Consider the following 22,348-nt stretch of genomic DNA (forward strand, 5'->3'; position numbering starts at 1 on the left):
AGAAAAAGAAATTGAAAGGATTAAAAATAGGCAACAAGGAAACTAAACTATCACTCTTTGTAAATGATATGATGGTCTTCTTAAAGAATCCTAGAAAATCAACTAAAAGGCTAGTGGAAATAATTAACAACTTTAGCAAAGTTGTAGGGTACAAGATAAACCCACATAAATTATCAGCATTTCTACATATTTCTAATAAAATTCAGCAGCAGGAGTTAGAAAGAAAAACTCCATTTAAAATTAGGACTTGCCCCTAGAAAATAAGGTCAGGAAAGGATGAACAAGATCTTCAAGGATCTCCTGAACCACTGATGAGGAAAAGAAGAGTTCAAAATTCTGTAGTTTCAAAAGGGAGATGAGGTGACCAACTGTGGGTAGGGAAGTATCATTTTTATTTTAAGTGTGACTTTCTAATATGAATCATACTAATCAGAAAAATTACAGATGAAAATCATTTTTAAAATAGTGAAATCATTTGCATTAGACAATTGAAGTTTAGTGGACATGATTCACCCATTTTCCTAAATATGGGCTTTCAGGTCCTTCTCTAGAAAATGATTGAACTAGATCAGATTATCTATAAGGTTCTTTTCAACTCCAATAGTCTATGTTTCTAAACTGCAAGTAGAATATAGGATACAGAGAGTATTTTGATTTTTCTATTTGTGTCTCCAGTGCTTCTCCAAACTCTGCTCAGCCCATGACTCTCCAGATCACTTACTGACCTCTTCCCCAGAGGCCATATCATATTGATGGTCACCTCCATCTCTACAATCTCCTCCTTCAATTTGGGGGAGCTTATTCCTGGAACTTTCCTTGGAAGAAGTCATGATCACTCCATGCCCAGTTCGGTCCATCACTTCTTGGACTAATTCTCAACTTTGCCTCCTCATTGACCCTTCCCATCTCCCTGCCCAGTTTGCCTCCCTCTACTCCCCATTGAAATGGAAACTCTTTGAAGCAGGGATTGTCTTCTTTTTCCTTTTATTTGTATTCCCAGTCCTTAGCACAATGCCTGGCACATATTAAATCCTTAATAAATGACTACTGATTGATTGATTAACATTCTATTTTTAAGGTACCTTCTAAGTCAATGGTCAGTAGTTTTAAGAAAACCACTGACCTAGGTTTGCCCATTCAAACCATTACACAAAAGACAGAGTAAGTACTTATTCACTCATATTTAAAGAAACATTTAGGTTGTTACATGTCCCATGTAAGCTTTATTATGTGAAATCTCCAGAGCACAGAGATTAGGGTATGTTCAATTATTGCACAACTATTAGGCTACTGTAAAAAAAAAAAATACACACACAAAAAGAGGAAGAAACTGCCATGAGCCAGTCTCTTGGAAGACTGGACAAGCAGCCATCAAAGGCACCAGAAAAGATCAGGCTTGTGCTTCTCAGACATCCAGCTCAGCCATGGCCCTGTCCAATGGGTCCACATCCCAGTAGCTGTTGTCCCAGCCAAGGAACCAGCCCATGAATGAAGGTGGCTCTGAACCTTGCCTCACCATCGTGATGGGTGTTCCACGCCGATTTGCAGGATCTGTATCAATATACCGTTTAGCTGCAGAAAGACACACACAGAGAGAAACAAAAATCCAGATGATATTAGTATCTTCATCCTCATTTGTTGATGACCTTTTAGAGCAGAAGCTGGCAAATGATGACTCATGGCGTGTGTTCAATTGCTCATGGGCTAGTTAGTTCACCAGTCACTTCTACCCCAACCATTAGCAAAAATCAAAACAGAGTTCCATCCATTCATTCTCTCTTTACTATTCCATCTTCCCATAAATCTAAAAAGGTCAGTGAGCAGCACTGTAGGACATAAAGCTTGGTATTTGAGAAATCATCCAGTCTTTTATTTGAAAATCTGATGTCCACTACTTACTTCTGATTAATCTCACAAGTATATAGTTCAGTATTATATTATGAGACTATACTACAGACCATCAAGCCAGAAGGAGGAGATATATTAGGAAGATAATGAGACAGAAAAACAGCTCATGCTGTATGGTAGTTTGGTATAGTGGGAAGGGAGCTGACCAGAAGACATGGGTTCAAATCCTAACTTATGTGATTTGAGCAAATCATTCAAACTCTATGGGCCTCAGTTTTCTCATCTATAAAAACTGAGGGGAGGTGGACTAGATGACTTCTAAGGTGCCTTTTAGCTCTACATCTATGATTCTGTGTTCTCATACAATGACATGATAGTAGTAGTGGGAGATTTCAAGTATTTGGATATCTTCTACAGATCACTTTCTTGAGGGCAGCTAGGTGGCTCAGGCAACAGAGAGTCAGGCTTAGAGATGGGAGGTCTTGAGTTCAAGTCTAGCCTCAGATAATTCCTAGCTGTGTGACCCTGGGCAAGTCACTTAACTCTCATTGTCTAGCCCTTAATGATCTTCTGCCTTGGAACCGATACACAGTATTGATTCTAAGATGGAAAGTAAGTGTTTAAAAAAAGAAGAAATCATGGCAGACCAAATTTTCCTTTTTGGAAGGGTTACTAGACTTGGAGATCAGAAAAATGCCACAGGCACTGTGTAACTAGATTTGATCAAAGCATTGGACAAAGACTTCTGACAAGATGGAAAGATATGAGTGAGATGACAATCCTAGTTAAATAGATTCTGAACTAAGGAAATGGTTAGGCCTAAGAAGTAGCTAAGGGTATATCAAGGTCTACCTGGAGGGAGAGCTCTAGGGAAATATCCCAGAGGGCTGTGCATGAGTGAATATGGCAGCCAAATGGGCAAATACTAGATTAGAATGCACTCATAAAGGTATAGGGTCCAAAACTTAGGATATAATAGTCCTCCCTGTTAGCTATCCTCATTATAACATGTTTTAGAGTACAAGATTTTGTTCTGGATGCTATGTTTTAAGAAAAAGCATTAAAAAATTAGAGTACCTCCCTAATGAGGTATGACAGGACTGGGGACCAAGCCATATAAAATTCATTTGAAGGAACTGGACATGTTACTCTGTAGAAGCAGGAGGCAGAGGGGGAATGATAACTAGGTTCACGACTCTGAAGGGCTGTCCTGTGAAAGGAAGACTCATTCTGCTTGGCCTTCAAGGGCAGAACTAGAAGCATTGAGTAGTGCAAGGAGGAAGCCTCCACCTGCTTAAGGATTATTAATTTTTAATTTTCCTTAATGATTTTTAATTAATTAAATATTTTTCCTTAGGGAAAATCTTCCTAATCAGCTACAGATGTCCAAAAGTAGGCAGGCTGAGGAATGTTAAGACAAAATAAAGACTGTGCATAAAATGCAATTAGTTTAGTGTGAGAATTTAAAGGGCCAATCAGATTCCATCTTGTGGACACAGACTCCATATTGGGCTGCCACGTGTACTCTGTTTTCCTCCATTTTGTTGTTTTTTTGTCATTCACCATGGGAAATTAGATTACATAAATCATTATTGTTTCATATATACAGGTAGATATAATTAATCAGCCCATTTTCATTTTGTGAATAGGGGACCCTGAAACATATTTGTTCCCCTGTCACCTGGACTGAGGTCAGATCCTTCCTCCTCCCAACTTGGAAAGTGCCTAAACTTACTTCCAATTAGAAATTAGATTACCTAATTTTGTATTCCTGAGTTGTATTCTGCTGGATACTTTTTGTTATAACGAATTGAACTTTTGGACATATTTGATTATTTTTCAGGTACAAGAATTTGCTTTATTCTACATTTGGCATCTCTAAACTAATAGGGGAGTCCATTGACCATTGCTTTCCAACTCCACAGCCGATAAATCACTTGTTACCAAAATCGTTCCTCGGCTGTTATCATTTTCACATGGGAGACAGTGGGGGGTCTTCCTACCAAAGAGGAAGGTATGAGCCCTTGTCAGAGATATTGTAGAGGAGTTTCATGTTTAGACATGACAGACCAGATGATCCCCGAGGTCCCTTCCAACTTGGATACTCTGCTATTACACATCTTTGCATCTTTGACGGGATAAAAAGATGTTTAGATTGGAAGATACATTAGAACATAAAACCCTGCAGCTGCAAGGGCTCTTAGAATCCAACAGTAATAAAAGCTGACAAACAGAAATGTTGCCTTGAGGTTGACAAAACATTGTACATTTATTGTGTTAGTGAGCTATGCCAGAGCATAAAATTTAGAATATTAGAAGAGAACATAGACTGTTTAAGCTGAAAGGGGACTTCAGAGACAGTCTGGTATTAGAATATCCTCTTCCTCCCACAGAGGGAATGAAAGCCTACAGGGGCCTGTTCAGGGTCAGTAAATTAAATGAACACAGAATAGTATACTTGTCAGATCTCTGGGAAAGGAATGATTTTAAAACCAAGCAAGAGTTAGAAAAAATTACAAAATGTAAAATAAATAATTTTGATTATATTAAATTAAAAAGTTTTTGTACAAACAGAAACAATGCAACCAAAATCAGAAGGGAAACAACAAACTAGAAAAAAAAATCTTTATAACAAAAAACTCTGACAGAGGTCTAATTATTCAAATATACAAGGAGCTAAATCAATTGTATAAAAAAATCAAGCCATTCCCCAGTTGATAAATGGGCAAGAGACTGTTGGAAGACGGTAGCCAGGACTAGAACCTCCTTCTCCCTAAGTCTGGTGCCTTTCTCACAACTTTCTTTTCTGAAAGTTTTAGGTAGAAGATAATGATGTTATAGGAGGGTATAAAACATAATGTCTACCTATAAAGAAACTTTTAGTCCCAGAAAAGAACCCTTATTCATCCAGGGGAACCAATCTCACACTTTCTCCACCCCAACCTGATTCCCATCTCACTTGCTGCTGAATCACATCAAAATAGACAGAAATACAAGTTACCGGATGTCAAAGCTTCTGTTTTTTCCTCTTCTAGAGAGTCCTTTCCAACCCAGACATATACCTGTGTATTCAACACAAAGGAGGATTGGTTATGTAAAGGGAAGATCAGTCACTTAGATTAGAGTTGATAAGGGAGGGTAGACACTATCCTTGAAAAATGTCATTTTCTTGTGGCAGGGAGGCTGCTCAGTATATAGAGAGCCAGGTCTGGAGATAGGAGGTCCTGAACTTAAATCTGACCTTAGACACTTCCTAGCTGTGTGACCTTGGGCAAGTCATTTAACCCTCCCTTACCTAGCCTTTACTGCTCTTCTGCCTTGGAACTAATATTTGTATTGATCCTAAGACAGAATATAAGGATTTAAAAATAAAAATGCCTTTTTCTTTGTACTTGGGTCTTGACTGAGTCATCAATCCTGGAAGCACAGATGGCTCTAGGTTACTATTTCAAATGTGGTCCTTTAGGCTGTATAGTCTGTGGGAGAAACAGCTGAAGGCTCTGCTACAAAAAGGAAGGTGAGAATGCAGCATGTGGAGCTGCCACTAGGCCAGGGTGGTCTGGATGTTGTCCCAGGGTGCAAAAACTTACATAGGACTTATAATTCTTTTGTAGCTAGAAAAACTTTTAAGCCTTCAGGTCCTCCCCATACAACCCCATCTCCAGAAGACCCCAGAGTGACAATATATGTTTGTCCCTAAGACACAAAGTAAGGGGCTCACTGGAGGTCTGGCAAAGGAAAGTAAAGTCTCACCAAGCCCTTAAACTAACCTTGGGGGAAAAAAAAGTATGCCTGATTTGTTCTAGCTTCTCCTGGGCAATTATGCACAGCAGAGGCACCATTCCTTTGGGAAGGATGGGGCCCAGGTAGCTAAGCTAGCTAACCTTCCCTCCCTCCCTCCTCCTCCCCTCCATCTTTCAGACCTGGTCCCAGGTGTCCAAGAGCATGACATCATCGGTAGCCAGATCTTCTTGCATAAATTCCCCAGGAACTTCTTCAATCTGGAAAGAAGCAGGAAGGATTAACAAAAGAAAAGAAAGGAAGCAAGAAAGCCCTTCCTTTCCCCAGGCTCTAACCAACCTGAATCCTCTAAAGATACCAATATACTCTAAGTACTACAGGGACAAAACTCTCCACTTTTAAATGAGGAAGCTAAGATTCAGTGATATTAAATGATTCAAAGATCATCATACTGCTGGTAAAGTGGTGGAGCCACCATACAACCCAAGAATTTCTCACTCCTAGTGCATTGATTTTCCCACAATACCATAGAAGCTGGCCCACATGCCTTCCTTTGCTAAATTGGTTTTGGTTGGGGGCTCTCAGCTGAGTCCAGTCTGATCAGGATGTCCCATTTCCCTTTTTCTCCTCCCTAAACCTTTGAGTCCTCAAGTCAAGTAGAGATAAGAAGTGAATTCAGGAATTTGCTTTGTGTGGCCTTTCCCATGGTGGCATAGTGGAAGCAGGTCACCCTCTCCACTTAGAGAAAGATATAAAGGCCTCAAACTGCAAAAAAAAAAAAAAAAAAAAAAAAAAAAAAAAAAAAAAAAAAAGGCCTTCCCAGCTGGATACATAATGCTGGAACATATTGCCAAGAACAGCAATGAAATCTTGTATTTCCATTTTTTTGAATGGCATCAATTCCTTCAGGATTATCCCTTAATACTAATAATAGCCAACACTTAGAGAGCATTTTAAGGTTTCTAAAACATTTTACATATGTTGTTTCATCTTATCTTCACAACAAACCATAGAGACCAGTGGTAGGATTATCCCCATTTTACAGATTAGGAAATTGAGATTAAAAGACATTAAGTGACTTGTTTAGGATTAGATAACTAAGGAAGAGTTTGAAATGGGATTTGAACTCAGATCAAGCCCTAGGACACCAGGCTACTTAGGTGACACAGTGAATTGAGAACCAGGTCCAGAGACAGGAGGTCCTGGGTTCAAATTTGACCTCAGACACTTCATAGCTGTGTGGCCCTGGGCAAGTCACTTTAACCCCCATTGCCTAGCCCTTATTGTTCTTCTGCCTTATAACCAATACACAGTGATTCTTTCAGTAAGGGTTTTAAAAAAAAAATGAGTGCCACATAATGCTGGGAGAGAAGCCAAAGTCAATGTGGATGGTGCCAGATATCTTCATAAAGCCAGTTATCTTAGCAAATAGGAAAAGTCCCCAATCTCCTTACACAATTGAGAATCAATACAACATAAATGTGGTTTGGGTTTATTTGTTTTTGATATGGGTCTATAATTTCACTGGAACTTCTAATGGAAGAAACACCTTCTACCACCCAATGCACATTAGGACCTCTCCTATATCTTACAGCCTTAGAGATTTCCCCAGGGCATTAAGAGGTTTTGACTAATGTCAAAGGCAAGACTTGAACCCAGTTCCTCTTGACTCTGAGGCCAGATCTCTATCCATTATACAGAGGCATATCTGTTGCATTTTAGTGACAATTCAGAAGACAGTCCCTCTTGTCACCAGGTTGCTCCCTGTCTCCCCAGGGCTTTTGATCTCTTATCCCTAGAAGTCTATAATGAGCCTTTATCTGACCAACAAGAATCAGACTATGGTAATGATTTTACAGGGCGGCTAGGTAGCACAATGGATAGAGCACTGGACTTGGAATCAGGAAGATTCCCCTTCATGAATTCAAATCTTGCTTCAGACATTTACTAGGTATGTGACCCTAGATAAGTCACTTAACCCTATTTGCCTTAGTTTCTTTATCTGTAAAATGAGCCAGAGAAGGAAATGGCAAACCAGTTCAGTATCTTTGCCAAGAAAACCCAAAATGGAGTCACAGAGAGTTGGATACAACAAAGATTTTATACTCAATTCAACCAAAATAAGTATTTTGCTCCTATTGTATACACAGAATGGCTTTCTCAAGAATGACACAACTAAGAAGAAAGGATAGAATGTGGTTTTGATCCATGAATCTGTCTCAGATGATGAAAATGCAAGGGGGACCATTTTACCCTCTACCTACTCAAGGGAAAACAGCATTTGTATAAATTCAATCAAATTAACTTCTTAAATCTATGGTCCAAACTGGTCCCATGCCCTTGGTCTTTTTTCCAAGAGGGGAAAGCACAGTGAGGCACATGGCTTGCTATCTCATCTTGGACTCACCGTAAAGCGGCCAATCTTGTTGGAGCAGGCAAAGAGGCGAGGTGGATGAGCATCCATCTTCTTGTCCTTCAGCCGGGGTGATGTGCGGTATATAGTCTTCCCACCCAGGGCTTCCCAGAAGCTATCTGTGAGGGACAAATAGACCAATGTCTTCTTGGCTCCCTCAGTGTATTTTACCAGTCTTGGGTCTCATTAGTTTTGAGGGAAGAATCTTCACTCCATTGGCCAAACCAGCTCTTCCCTAGTCCTTCCTCTTCCCTCAAACATGGCCTCATTCATTCTTGTCTTTTACATCTAGACCAAGAAATGGCTTTTAACTCTGCCCCTAGAAGTTATTAAATGGTAAATACCTTATGATTCAACCATACTTCTACTAGGCCTATATTCCAAAGAGATCAGAAAAAAAAATCCATATACACAAAAATATTTATAGCAACTCCTTTTGTGGTAACAAAGGAATTGGAACTAAGGGGTTACCCAGCAATTGGGGGATGATTGAATAGATTATGATGTAGGCAGTAGTGTGTTGGAATCAGCTTGTGGCTGGTTCCAACTCATGGAAAGACCAAATTACTAAATTTCTAATGTGAGAACATTTAGAAATCTTCAAGTGCTACAAATCAGAGCTTAATTGATTTCTTTTGTTGACTACCTAGATTTAGGATAAAAATGTTAATGATTCAGATTAAATTTTCAAGTGTGAGGTAAAGTTAAATAACATAGTGGATAAAGAGCCAGGCCTGGAGTCAGGAGAACCTGGGTTCAAATCTGGCCTCAGACACCTCTTTAACTCTGTGATCCTGAGCAAGATGCTTAATTCCAATTGCCTAGCCCTTGCTGCTATTCTGTCTTAGAACTGACACTAAGCAGAAGATAAGGGTTAAAAAAAATATTTTGTGGGTCTTTTTTTTTTCAGAGAGCCTATTGTTAACCATTTATCTACACATTCCTGGGTATAGGAATATAATGGAATGTTAATGTGTCATAGGAAATGACAGAAGGAATAGTTTTAAACAAACTTGGGAAGACTTGTTTGAAATGAGCAGAATCAGGAGAATTTCTTCAATAAAAACACTGTAAAGAACATCTTCTTTGGAAGAATTAAGAACTTACAATTCCAGCGGACTGATGCTGAAAATGTTACCCACCTCCTGACAGACCAGTGATGGCTGGACTCAAGGGGCAAGATGACATACATACATTTGAACAGGGCCCATGTGGGGATTTGTTTATTTGTTAAAAGAGTTGTTTTTTTTCCTTTAATTTTTTTTCATTGTGGGGGGTGGCACTTGGGATTGGGAGGGTGAAATAAGTGCTTGTTATTTGAAAAAAGAAAAAACTTTTTTAAAAAGGGAAGACTTATGGGAAAGGACCTGTATAAACAAAAATATTTAGTCACTTTTTGTGGTAATTGTAAGAATTGTAAACTAAAGGAATGTCCCTCAACTGAGAAATGACTGAACAAATTGAGGTATATGATGATGATGGAACACTATTGTGCTGTAAGGAATGATGAACAGGATGATTTCAGAAAGAGCTGGAAAGACCTATGTGGACTGATGCAGAATGAAATAAGCAGAACCAGGAGATCATTATACATAGTAACTGCAATATTGTGGAATGATCAAATGTGATAAACTTTGCTTCTAACAGCAATACAATGATTCAGGACAATTCTGAGGGACTTAAGACAAAGAATGCTATCCATCTCCAGAGGAAAAATCTGTTGGAGTAGGAATGCAGATGAAAACATATTTTTTTCATTTGTTTATTTGAGTATATGTTCTGGGGTTTTGGTTTTATAAGATTATTCACTTACAAAAATGGATAATATGGAAATGAATTACTTGTTAGCTTTGGGAAGGGGGAGGGAAGAAGAGAAGGAGACAATATGGATCATATAACTTTGGAAAATTTATGTGGAAATTTGTTATTATAATTAAAAATCCAAATAAAAAAGAAGTCATACAAAAAATAAAATAAAATAAAAAGAGAGGGCTTGGGGCAGCTAGATGGCTCAGCAGATATCGAGCCAGTTTTAGAAATGGGAGGTCCTGGGTTCAAATTTGGACTCAAGACACTTCCTAGCTGTGTGACTCTGGACAAGTCATTTAACCTCAACTGCCTAGCCCTTACCATTCTTTTGCCTTGGAACTGATACTTAGTATTGATTCTAAAACAAAAGGTAAGGATTTTTTAAAAAGGAAGGCCTTCTATCATTGACCCCTTTGCACATGACAATCCTTCCACTAAGGACTTTTCTGGGATGCCCTGTCATCAAATCAAAATTTTTTTCCAGGCTTCAAGGCCCACCTTGAGTCTCATCTCCTCCAAGAGACCTTCCCTGATCACTGCAGTTGATCTCCCTCCCATCTCCCTATATCTGGAACAACTATGCCATTATGGTACTTAAAGATTCATATTTCCTTAGTGACTAGTCATTCAAAACACTTTTCTCACCACAACCTTCTCAAATTCAGGTACAAGCATTATTCCTATTTTAAAGATAAAAATTTTAATAAATAAAATAAAGATAAAGGATCTTGAAACTCTGAGAAACGGTCATTTGCCTATAATCTGGCACCTAGTAAAGATCAGAGCCAGGATTTGAATCCAGGTCTCTTGCGATCCTATTATACCACACTGCACCTGCTGTTTCACATGAACAGTCATACTAACGTCCTCCTATGTGCCAGGCACCATGCTAAGTCTGCTTCCCAACAAGCAGCGACTCATGTCATCCCTTCCAAGAGTCCTCGAGGCACCCAGAGCACGGCTGAGCCCATTGGAGTCACTCACCAAGGTGGAGAGGGAGAACAATTTATCTTGGAGATGAGGCAGAATGGAATGGCCTCTAGAGGGTCCTCCCTCCCCTCTAGAGGGTCTTCCCTCCCCAAGTCAGAATAAGGGTGAGTCCGTAAATTGTAAAGACACGGCTGATGCCACTGGCATCCCGGCACCCAAGCTTGTCCTCTCCCCCAGGACTAGGTCTGTACTGGGCCCAAACAGGGCAGGTCATCCAAGGCAAGAAGGAATCACCCACCAGACGCTCGCTCAGGACGCCCCAACCCTACATCCATGCCAGGCCCATCTCTCACAGTCCTTACCTGGTTCTTTTCCCTCTGCCACTTGCACGGGCCGAGCACCCAGCACTTTCAGCAGTTCCTGGGCCCCAGACTTCTCGGAGTCACTGGCTCCTTCACCCACCCACAGATAGGTAGATGTAGGAGTTTTCAGGACAAAGGCATCATTGGAGTTCAGCTCACTTGCAGTCGGGTTCACCTGGGGGGAAGAGTGGGGGACACCCCCCCAAAAAGGAAATCATTCTAACAACCAGATTAAAACCCCTCCTGAGTTCCTCGGGTGCAGATGGGGAGCCCGAGGCCCGGCTAAGGAGTGCCTTGTGTGAGGTCCCACGGCTAGGGTCTCACGGGAGTCCGGGTCTCTACACTCGCAATCCCTCGTCTTTTCTACTCTATCCTCCACCCTTGTGGTTGTCTGGCTCTCCCGGCAGGGTTCCTCCTGCCGACAGCAAAGGAAGGGCTCGGAGGGTCCGTCCTCTCTCCCTCCCTCCCTCCCGCTCCACTTTCCACTCCTGCCGTGCCGGCAGAGTCTGGCCCGGCCGCTCGCGGTACTGTGGCACAGGCTGGCGGTCAGGGCCACTGGCTCCACTCCTCCCCGTGGGATCCTCCGCGCCCCTTTGCACCCCTCTGTGGGGAAGGGCAGCTGTGAGTTACCTCCACGGCCCTGGTGGCTCCGGAGCTGCTGGAGCGGACCTGGAAGAGGCGGGTGCTGGCAGGGGCCGTCTGCCCGCCCTCTCTGGACGTGCCGCCTTTGTAGATGATCATGGGCTTGCCGCCAAACAGGCTCATCAGGTGGGCAGGCTCCTTGCCCTGCACCACTCGGCTCTAGAGAGTCAGTGAAAACAGAGTGTCAGAAGAGAAGTCTGGGGTCAGGGTGGGCATCAGCCTATTCTTCCTCTACACGATCCCCTAGACTCTTCCCCCACCACACTCGAGGAAAGTCAAGAGGCATGTGGGGAGTGTGCATGTCCACATACACATAGCATGAGTTCTGAGACAAGGATAGTGCTAAAACCAGCATACAACACACATGTGCTCCTATGTTCATAAGCATGCACATGTATGCTTATGGACTCTACAAGTATAGTATTGCTAGAAATCTGGGTACAAAAATGACGTGTGTATGCATGTTGTTGTTTGTGTACATGTGTGTGCATGTTGTGGTGCTTACACACTCCTTACACATACTAGAACACACACCCCTCCCTATATGTATAGGTATGTATTGTAAGAAATTGGGAGGATTAGGACAGCAAATCGCTAATTTTGGGAACTGAATGAACCCATGTTGTAACTCAGTGCTGGAGCTCACTTAGTTTCCCTTTCTATCCAATTGTAGACCTGGTCCAAATTCTGTCCTGGGAGAAAACTTTATTTAATCATCAGAACTGAAAGAAAACCAGAATGCAATGAACTCAGCCCTGCGTGGCTGGGAAACCGGACCACCTACACCTCCCGGGTAGTGACCCCTAACAAAGGAGCCAGGCTACGGTGATTGTGTGCATACATACGTGTGCATGCTGTGGTGCTTACTCACTCCTTACACATACTGGAACACACACCCCTCCCTCTATGTATTGTAAGAAATTGGGAGGATTAGGACAGCAAGTGGTCAATTTTGGTTAGATCCTACGTCTGATGTAAGGATTTTTCTCATAATTGTCCATCTCAAGCAAGCCACACGTCTTCTCTGGAAACTGGTCCCGTTACTGGTCAGCCAGTTGTGGCTTCCGTGTTCCTTTGATCGGCTACAGATACTTGGGGAGGAGGAGTCACTGCCTGCATTCATGGAATCGCCCCTGTTCACTCTCGACCCTCTCAGCTTGGAAAGTCCCTCATCTTTCATCCAACTAGAAATCAGATTCCCCGATGGGGCACTGTTTCCTTTTATTGAAGATCGAACCTTTGTTTCCTCGGTCATTTCATCCTTTGCTTGTCACAGAATAAAGTGTGCATATTTATACAGGGTAAGGAGGGTTGCCATATAGTTACATACACATGCACAGGCAAAAGCACAAGAATGGATATAAGCACACCTATGACGTGAGTAGGTGTGTGTGTCATTGTATACATGCTTAAATGTATGTGTATGTCAAGTAAAAATAGCATTCGTGTATGGTTCTGTATCATGGTCATAGACCCAAGGCAGATGAGCAACTACTTAAAGATGCTTATGAAAGGCTCGGGCGTGGCTCCTTCGAGGGAGGCACTGGGCTATGGGGATTCCCCCTCCCTACGCCACCCCCCACTCCTAGCTTCCCCCGTCCCTTTCAAAGGCTCTGAAGATGTCCTGGGATTTCCGGAGAAGGGACAGAGCCTACACCATAGCTGCAAAAACTCTCAGGGCAATCCTTGTATCCCCTCCAGCTTGACCAGCATGGAACAAGCACCTCCAACGGACCTCTCCACCACTGAATAGGGCAGTGATGGGCAAACTACGGCCTGTGGGCCAGATGCAGCCCTTCTCCTTCATAATCTTTCAGTCATGAATAGGGCTTAGTATCACAAAAAATACAAGAATTTTGTAAAATGTATCATTGTTACTTTTTAATAAATTATATTGGCCCGCCTAAAGTTTTTTTCCTTTCCTTTGGCCCCCTCTTTGAAAAGTTTGCCCATCACTGGTATAGGGAATCCGTTCTCTTTTGGCTGGTATACGGGAGGATCTAGCTCTGGAGGCAAATGACCAAGATTTGGGTGTGAAAGGCTACTCACTGAGAGTGTTCACGTGGGGTCGGGGGGAGATACGTTACCTGCACTGGGGTACCACCCAGTTCCTCATCCAGCTGTACTGTGAGGATAGCGGCGGTGGCTTGCTCCTCCTGGCTTGAAGTAGCTCCCTGCCTAAAAGCAGAATTGATGATTATCAGCATTAGCGTTCTCGTTACAGAGGCAGCCATATACTAGAAAGAACACTGGCCTTGCAGTCAGGAAACCGCTCGTGTGGCCTCAAGACAAATCCCTTCAGCTCACTTGGCCTTACTTTTCTCCTGTAAAATGGGAATCATAATTCTTAAACTCTCTACCTCTCAGGCTTGCCATGAGGAAGGAACAGTATATATGTGAGATGCTAGAATCATTGCCACTTTTCATTTTTACTGTGTCTTGCAGAGCTTTGCCATATTCATTATTTCTCCTCATCTGACCATGGTCTCTTCATATCAGGCATGTATTTCCCACTTTAAAGAGGAGGAAGGAGGGGACAGTTGGGTGGCTCAGTGGATTGAGGACCAGGTCCAGAGATGGGAGGTCCTAGGTTCAAATCTGGCCTCAGACACTTCCTAGCTGTGTGACCTTGGGCAAGTCACTTAACCCCCAATGCCTAGTTCTTACCACTTCTGCCTTAGAACTAATGCACAGTATTGATTCTAAGACAGAAGGTAATAGTTAAAAAAATAAAAAAGATAAAGATGAGGGAGGAAATTGAGACTCTAAGAAGGGAACTATCTCACCCCAACATCACATAGTGGGTTAAGGGATGAATTGGACTGGAACCAAGGCTTCTCTTTTTTTTTTCCTTTTGAGTTATATACATGTATTATCACAAAAACATATTCCATATTGTTCATTGTCGTAAGAGAATACTCATATGAAAACCAAAACCCCAAATAAAGATTCAAGTAAACTAAAGTGAAAAGGTCTGCTTTGATCTTTGATCTATACTGATTCCAATAGTTCTTTCTCTGGAGGTGGATAGCATTCTTTGTCATAAGTCCCTTAGAATTGTCTTGGATCATTGTATTGCTGAGAGTATCACAGTTGATCATCCCACAATATTGCTATTACTGTGTACAATATTCTCCTGGTTCTGCTCCTTTCACTCTGCATCAGTTCCTGGAGGTCTTTCCAGCTCTTTCTGAATTCCTCCAGCTCATCATTCCTTTCAGCACAATAGTATTCCATCACCATCGGATACCACAGTTTGTTCAGCCATTCCCCAATTTATGGACATCCCCTCAATTTCCAATTCTTTGCCACCACAAAAAGGGCTATTAGGAACCAGGGCTTTTGACTGATATAGAACTCTTAGAGCCTCCACATGCAAATCCTTCTAAAACTCACATTTTCACAGAGGATACTAGCCTGAATCCAGGTGACCAAAAAGAGAAAGGGAAAAAGATATAGAAGGACTTCTAAAGGGCCAGATGATATAGTGGAGAAAGTCTTAAACTCAGGCACAAGAAGACCTGGATTAGAATCCAGCTTCAGATACTTACTATATGACCATGGGCAAGTCGTTTAATAGCTCTGAGCTTCAGTTTCCTTATCTATAAAATGAGACCGTCAGACTCAGTGGACAATTCCTTCCAAATCTAAATCTAGGAGCCTTCTTAGTCTTCACTTTCTAGCACTGGTTTGGAATGAGCAGACACTATAGAAAATCTTTGCACAAAGAACAGACTAGTTTGTATTGTCTCATTCAGCTTCTAAGCATCAAGACCTAAAAGTTCAAAGAGCACAGAACCATAATATTTTGGCTTAGAATACCTAGGTGGCATAGTGAATAGTATGCCAGTCTTGAAGTAAAAAAATCCCTGAATTTAAATCCAGCCTTGAGGGGCAGTTAGGTTGCTCAGTGGATAGAGTCAGGCCTGGAGATGAGAGGTCTTAGGTTCAAATCTGGCCTCAGACTTTTCCTAGCTATGTGACCCTGGGCAAGTCACTTAACCCCCATTGCCGAGACCTTACTGCTCTTCTGCCTTAGAACCAATACACAGTATTGATTCCAAGTTGGAAGATGAAGGTTATTTAAAAAAAAAAAAAGAAAGAAAGAATAGGGGACAGCTGCATGGTTCAGTGGACTGAGAGTCAGGCCTAAAGACAGGAGGTCCTAGATTCAAATCTGACCTCGGTCATTTCCTAGCTGTGTGACCCTGGGCAAGTCACTTAACCCCCATTGCCTGGTCCTTACTGCTTTTCTGCCTTAGTATTGATTCCAAGTCAGAAGATAAAGGTTATTAAAAAAAAAAAGAATAGCATCTACCTTCCAGAGTTATGAGAATAAGATATGTGTAAAGCACTTTCAAATCTTAAAGTACCAGATAGATGCTATTATTATTATGTTGTCCCAGTAGACTACAAGGAATAGTATAATTTTTTTTTAACTTTGTATCCCCAACCACAGGGCAGCTAGGTGGTACAGTAGATAGAATGCCAGCCCTGAATGCAGGAAGACTCATCTTGCTGAGTTCAAATCTGGCCCCAGATACTTACTATAGCTGAGTGACTCTGGCCAAGTCACTTAACCCTATTTGCTTCACTGATGAGCTAGAGAAGGAAATGGCAAACCACTCTGGTATTCTCGCCAAGAAAATCCCAATTGCAATCAGGAAGAGTCAAACACAATTGAAATGAAAACAACTGAACAACAATGAAATTCCCAACCAGCATTCTGAGTAAATACATAGCACTGGGACCACCAGGCTCTGCTGCGACAAGAAGCCTCAAATGCAAGGACAATAATGAGGTCCAGTCATCACGGACCACCATGACCTAAATCTGGAAGGAAGCCTCTAATCCCACCCCTCTCATTTCAGATTGAAAAACCAGAGCCCAGAGTCAGGGAGGAATCTGCCAAAGCCTAGGGCAGAGGGGGGACCAAACCCAGACTTGTTCCCTCTCAGGGTCAGCCAGATGCCCTTTCCATCACATCACAATGCCTCTTGGGTCCATCAGTAGTGTTGATTGACCAGCTGAGAGTCCTCCCCCCCCCAAATGATAGTTGTCCCATCCCATCTCCTCACACCAGGATGCTTACCAGTAATAGATGATTTGTCCCTGTCGGCCAGTATGCTGATAGTTGTACAGAATGATGTAGCAGTCACCGCCATAGAACTGGCCATAAGTAGAGGGGTTCACTGGAACTTTGTCAGCACCTTCAATCCTCCAGATCTGCCAAGGCAATGAGACAATCAGAGACATGCACAATGTAGGCAGCCTGGAAGATGGGTTGGACGGAAGAATATAGTTGAGTACTTCTGGTAACAGTGGAAAGAGAGAGTGCCTGATTTAACATAGAAGATCTGAATTCAAGTACAGACTCCAACACAGCATTCTAGTGTATTGGCCTTATACTGAGCATAGCTCTTTTTTAGAGCTTTAGTTTCCTCAACTTTTCAGTGTGGATATTTCCTCCAAGAAATCAATAAGTTTTTATTTAGAGATTATGCCAGATCTGGAGTCAGGAAGACTCCTCTTCATGAGTTCAAATCCAGTCTCAGACACTTACTAGCTCTTTGACCCTGGCCAAATCACTTAACCCTATTTGCCTCAGTTTCCTTCTCTGTAAAATGAGCTGGAGAAGAACAGGGGAAACCACTCAGATATCTTGGCCAAGAAAACCCCAAATGGGATCATTAAGAGTCAGACACAACTGAAAAACAATGAAACAATAAAACACAGGTAATACTACATTTTAGAAATCAATATGTGGCCTGCAGGGATCCTTATGTATGGATTAGTAGCCCCATTTCTGTTTGAGTTTGATACCACCAAACTTGCCTGTTATTCTCTGAAGAGCCATTTACAACATCTTCTTCCACTTGAGCTGCCCTAAGTACAGTGTTTGCTCAAAGGCAAGGGGCTGGACTGGTAGAATTCTGGATAATCACCTCTGACACCCAAATTAATATACTAGAAGATGTTCTGTGTCACTGACACCCACAGTTGCTCCAAAAGGAGTGCCACAAAGTCTTCTAAATCTGACTGCTGTTCTGCAGCACCCTCTGGTGGTCACACAGGGACAGATTCCTCAGTTGTAAAAGCAACCTTAGAGAATATCTAACCCAGCCCATTCACTTTACAGATGATGAAACTGAGTCCCAGAGAAGGGGAAATTCTTTGCTACAGTGTGGTGCAGCGTAAAGAGCACTGGATTCGGGGTGAAAAGACCCGAGCTAGAATCCTGACTGCTCCTTAACACTGTATAGCCTTGAGCAAGTTATCTCCCCCTCTTGAGTCTCAGTTTTCCCATCAAAACATGAAAAGGGATATTAACTTCATACGGCTGTTGTGAGGATCAGATGAGAGAGCACAGGTAGAAGAGTTTGAAAACTGTTGAATCCAACATTGTTACTGTTGTTATTCAGTCGTTTCATTCATGTCTGACTCTTTGTGACTCCATTTAGGGTTTTCTTGGCAATAATACCAGGGTGGGTTGCCATTTCCCCCTCCAGTTCATTTTACAGAGGAGGAAACTGAGGCAAGCAGGATTGAGCAAATTGCCCAGGGTTACACAGCTAGTTTCAAATTTGAACTCAGGAAAAGAATGCGACCCACATCAAGAGAAAGAACTATAGGAATAGAATCTCAGAAAAAAAATAAATGATTTATCACTTGTTTATATGGGCATATGATTTGGGGTTTGGGTTTTAAAAGATTGCTCTATTGCAAAAATGGAATATGGAAATAGGTATTATAACATTTGTATAACCCAGTGGAAGTACTTGTCGGCTCCAGGAGTGGTGAGGGAAGAGGGGAGGGGTCGAAAATGAATCATGGAAACAAGGAAAAATTTATATTTTTTAAATTTAAAAATAAAATAAAATAAAAAATTGAACTCAGGTCTTTCTGACTCCAAGCCCAAGTCTCTATCTACAGTGCCACCTAGCTGTCCACTGAGTTTAACCGAAATGTTTATTATTCTAACTATTGGCCAAGATTTTCTAGCAAGCTAGTGGCCCAGCTGGAAGGAGAAATCAAATCTTTTGACCTTGCCTCCTACACCAGACCGGCTGAAGTTTCCCAACTATAAATGATTAAAAAAAAACAAACTGCCTTGGGGAAGGAATGAAGCCAATTAGAAACTTGCCGCAATTGAATCTGACTCAAACTCTCAAGATTCTTACCATTAAGGTCAAGTGGGATAGAATGTCAAGACTACTATAATGGAAGTCAGAAGCCCCAAAATCAAAACCTGCCTCTGATATTTTTTAGCTGTGTGACCTGGGGCAATGCATTACACCTTTCTGAGGTTCAGTTTTCTCATTCACAAGATGAGAAATATTGCACAGGAAAGCACGCTGCTAGCTTTAAAGTCATTAGAGTTAAGGGCTAATGTGAAAATACTTTTAAACCTTGGTTACAAAGACATCCATGAAATTATTGTGTACCAAAATGTACATTGGTCAGCTAGGTGGGACAGGGGGCCGTGCACTGGACCTGAAGCCAGGAAGACCTGAATTTGAGTCTAGTCATTCAAACTACCCATTTCATCCTGGACAAGGCACTTATCTTCTGTATGCCTCGGTTTTCTCAACAGTAAATGAACATAATATAGCATCTACCCCATAGGATCATTGTGAGGATAAAATGAGATGATAATAATAAAAGCATTTTACGTGATATTTATAAAACACTTTACAAACTTTAAAATGCCATAAAAATGCGAGCTATTATTTTGTTATTATTATTTTAAAGTGCCACGTAACACAACACAACATAACACAATAAAACAAAATATATTCAGATCTATTTCCCTAACATGTCTGGAGTCTGGTGTGTTTCATTGGAAAGAGTGTAGGATTTTGTTTGAAAGTGCTCCCTCCCTCCACCGCTGCCCTCCAACCCCAATGTTTCCATCCACAGGGTACCTGCTTCTGGCCAGTGCCATCATCATCCATGCCATGCTGGGCAGCCATGGCTGTAGAGTTGTGCAGGACGGCAGCATCGAAGGGGACCCGCTCAACATTGGCAATATGACTGGAAATGTAAGCCACTCCCAGGCCCTGGGTCTGATCCCGTTCTCTCCAGTTCTTGAAAAATTGCTTGAACAGTGGGGTCTCACCTTCTTCTGGGAGGACTTCGATCTGGGGAGGAAGAAGGCACAAGAAAGCATGATAAAGGGGTTTACACTGTATTCCCTGGATCTCTTGGGGTCCCAGGAGAATAGAGTCTACTACTACTATTTGAGTATCAATAAATTCCTCTTTGCAGAAGTAGGGTATTCTGGGTATGAAATAATGCATATACTAGAGGCATAATTTATGTGTTTATTGGCTTTGCTGAACTGCTTTTTCCCTTTCAGTCTTCTTTCAACCTTTGTTAGAAGTGATGGCTTACTGGTAGGTGAGTGAAGTGGGGAGGAGACATGTTTAGAAATGAAAGTGATACAGAAACAAAAGATATCAATAAGCACAAGATTCTCAGGGGCAACTGGGTAGCTCAGTGGACTGTGAGCCAGGCCTAGAGATGGAAGGTGCTGGGTTCAAATCCCCCATTGCCTAGCCCTTACCACTCTTCTGTCTTGGAACCAATACATGGTATTGATTCTAAGATGGAAAGTAACGGTTTAAAAAAAACAGCAACAATGAGATTCTCAGAAGAGAATCAATTAATTCAGCCTAAAGATGCCCTGGATCAGATATAAGAGTATTTATATATGTGTGTGTTATTTTCCCCTACATAAGCTCATAAAGGGCAGGGACCATTTTCTTTTTGTCTCGGTAATCCCTCTGACCCAGCAACAAGCACAGTGCCTAGGATATAAGAAGTGCCTAATAAATTCTCGATGATAACTGATTGAATCATTGATCAGTTTGGTTCCTAGAAATCCTAGAACCCAACTCCATGACTGGACAGGGAACTCCAAAGATTTAGAGGAGATTTGCTGAGAAAAATTCTGAATTCAATACAAAGAAAATGTATTAAGTGTCAACTGTGTGCCATGCACTGTGCTAGGCCATGGGGAAGATACAAAGTTTAGAGAAGGCACCTTGTCTACCCTCACAGAGTTCATATCTGTAGAATATATATATAGATACACACCTAGTAGAATCTATATAAAAGGAATACTTTAATTCTGTGTGTGTATATATACAATGTAATATATAAATATATTTATAATAAATGTCTTATATAGAAATAATCTAACGTAATGTATAAATAAATATAAATATGGTATGTGATATATAACATGTATTATATATATACATATCCATCCATCCAGAATTAAAGTTCTCCTTTGATGTCTCATTGGGTTCCACTTAGTGATAATGCCACCCAAGGACCAGCCTAATTCAATGTCAAGAGACTCATCACAAATCAGAGTAGAGGGTTTGAAGAAAGACTCCCTTTGACATTACTATCATAGAAGTAAGTAGCATTTCTTCCCCTGTTCTAGTAGCAATTCATTGAGGGCAGAGTCCATGCCTTACACTTCCCTGGATTCCTCCTCTCAGATGCAACTTGCTTTGTTACCTTGACCTCCTTTTCCACTTTCTAATGCTACTACCCTAGGTAGGCTCCCTTCCCAAGATTCTGCTGTTCCTTAGTGGTCCAGGTCTTGGGACAAAGGGATGAGCACCCTGTATTTGAACTGCTTCCCCCAAACACCCAGTCACAAAGGCCTCAGCATCTCACCTGAGTCTCTTTGCGATAGTTCATCTTGGAGATGAAGTCAGAGGCACTTTTGAGAGCAGCCTTCCTCTCCTCCATGTTAGCTCGTTTGCCTGTGGAGGAGTGAAGGAAACCTTTCAAGCTGGAAGATTTCAGAAGAAAGTTTCCTATCTGACCATACTGGAAGGGTAAGGAGGCTCAGCTCACAGACATAGTTCTAAAATTCTGAGGGAACCCTTGATCTTCTTGACAACCATTCAAGACCCCAAGAGAAGAGATCTCAGCCCTCCTAAGATATTCATTATCTGGGTTTGTACCCAGACATAGCAGCTGGGACCCAGATTGCTCTGACGTCTCCCGAAGGGGACAAGAATCGCAGGGAATCAGGCACTCCCTACCTTCATTAGTTTATTCATCATTAACCTCCCTAAATACTTCTTTTCCTCAATAGGATATCACTTTCCACATCCCTGACCCAAGACCCAGGGATTTTATTCTATCACTGTGCTATGCTGCCTCTCCAGGAATCTCTGGAGTGACTGGCTTATAGTCCTAATGTGTGCTATAAGAAAAGGTTTTCCAAGCATGCTTCTATTCCTCTGCCTTCTCCTTCAGCCAATAGAAACAGTTTCCAGACAGGACTAAAGCTATCTAGAATCACTGAATTGGGAATCTTAGTACAAGTGAGATCTGAAATGTCTTCCATCCTAGCCAGGGTCTGCCCTCCTTCATTTCTCAGGCACCTTTCCAGACATAGATCTTCCCATTGATGCCATGATCCAGGATGAAGCAGTCATCGGAGCTCAGAGCTGTCTGAGAGAAGGGATTCTCATCAGCCACCAAAGACACAGCCATGGTCCCAGCACCATTGGAAACCTGTTAGGGAAGAGAACGAAACAGAGTCACCATCTGCCTGCCCAGCCCTTGAGAGGGG

General features: G+C 41.8%; 1 protein-coding gene across 2 annotated transcripts in view; it reads right to left on the reverse strand.

Annotated features, from left to right (window-relative positions):
- Positions 1–1,194: 1,194 nt before the first annotated feature.
- GSN (gelsolin) overlaps positions 1,195–22,348 on the reverse strand; it is a 39,726-nt gene continuing 18,572 nt past the window's right edge. For both annotated transcript variants that reach the window (XM_044664262.1, XM_044664263.1), the window contains 11 exons: positions 22,158–22,290; positions 21,439–21,527; positions 19,671–19,886; positions 16,838–16,971; positions 13,833–13,923; positions 11,734–11,904; positions 11,104–11,278; positions 7,997–8,121; positions 5,772–5,849; positions 4,850–4,910; positions 1,195–1,572 (listed from right to left, as the gene is read on the reverse strand). In XM_044664262.1, coding sequence (XP_044520197.1) covers positions 1,406–1,572; positions 4,850–4,910; positions 5,772–5,849; positions 7,997–8,121; positions 11,104–11,278; positions 11,734–11,904; positions 13,833–13,923; positions 16,838–16,971; positions 19,671–19,886; positions 21,439–21,527; positions 22,158–22,290 — 1,440 coding nt within the window. In that variant the 3' untranslated portion in view covers positions 1,195–1,405. The remainder of the gene's footprint in view (positions 1,573–4,849; positions 4,911–5,771; positions 5,850–7,996; positions 8,122–11,103; positions 11,279–11,733; positions 11,905–13,832; positions 13,924–16,837; positions 16,972–19,670; positions 19,887–21,438; positions 21,528–22,157; positions 22,291–22,348) is intronic.

This window comes from Gracilinanus agilis, chromosome 2 (assembly GCF_016433145.1).
Source record: "Gracilinanus agilis isolate LMUSP501 chromosome 2, AgileGrace, whole genome shotgun sequence".
Classification (NCBI taxonomy): Eukaryota; Metazoa; Chordata; class Mammalia; order Didelphimorphia; family Didelphidae; genus Gracilinanus; species Gracilinanus agilis.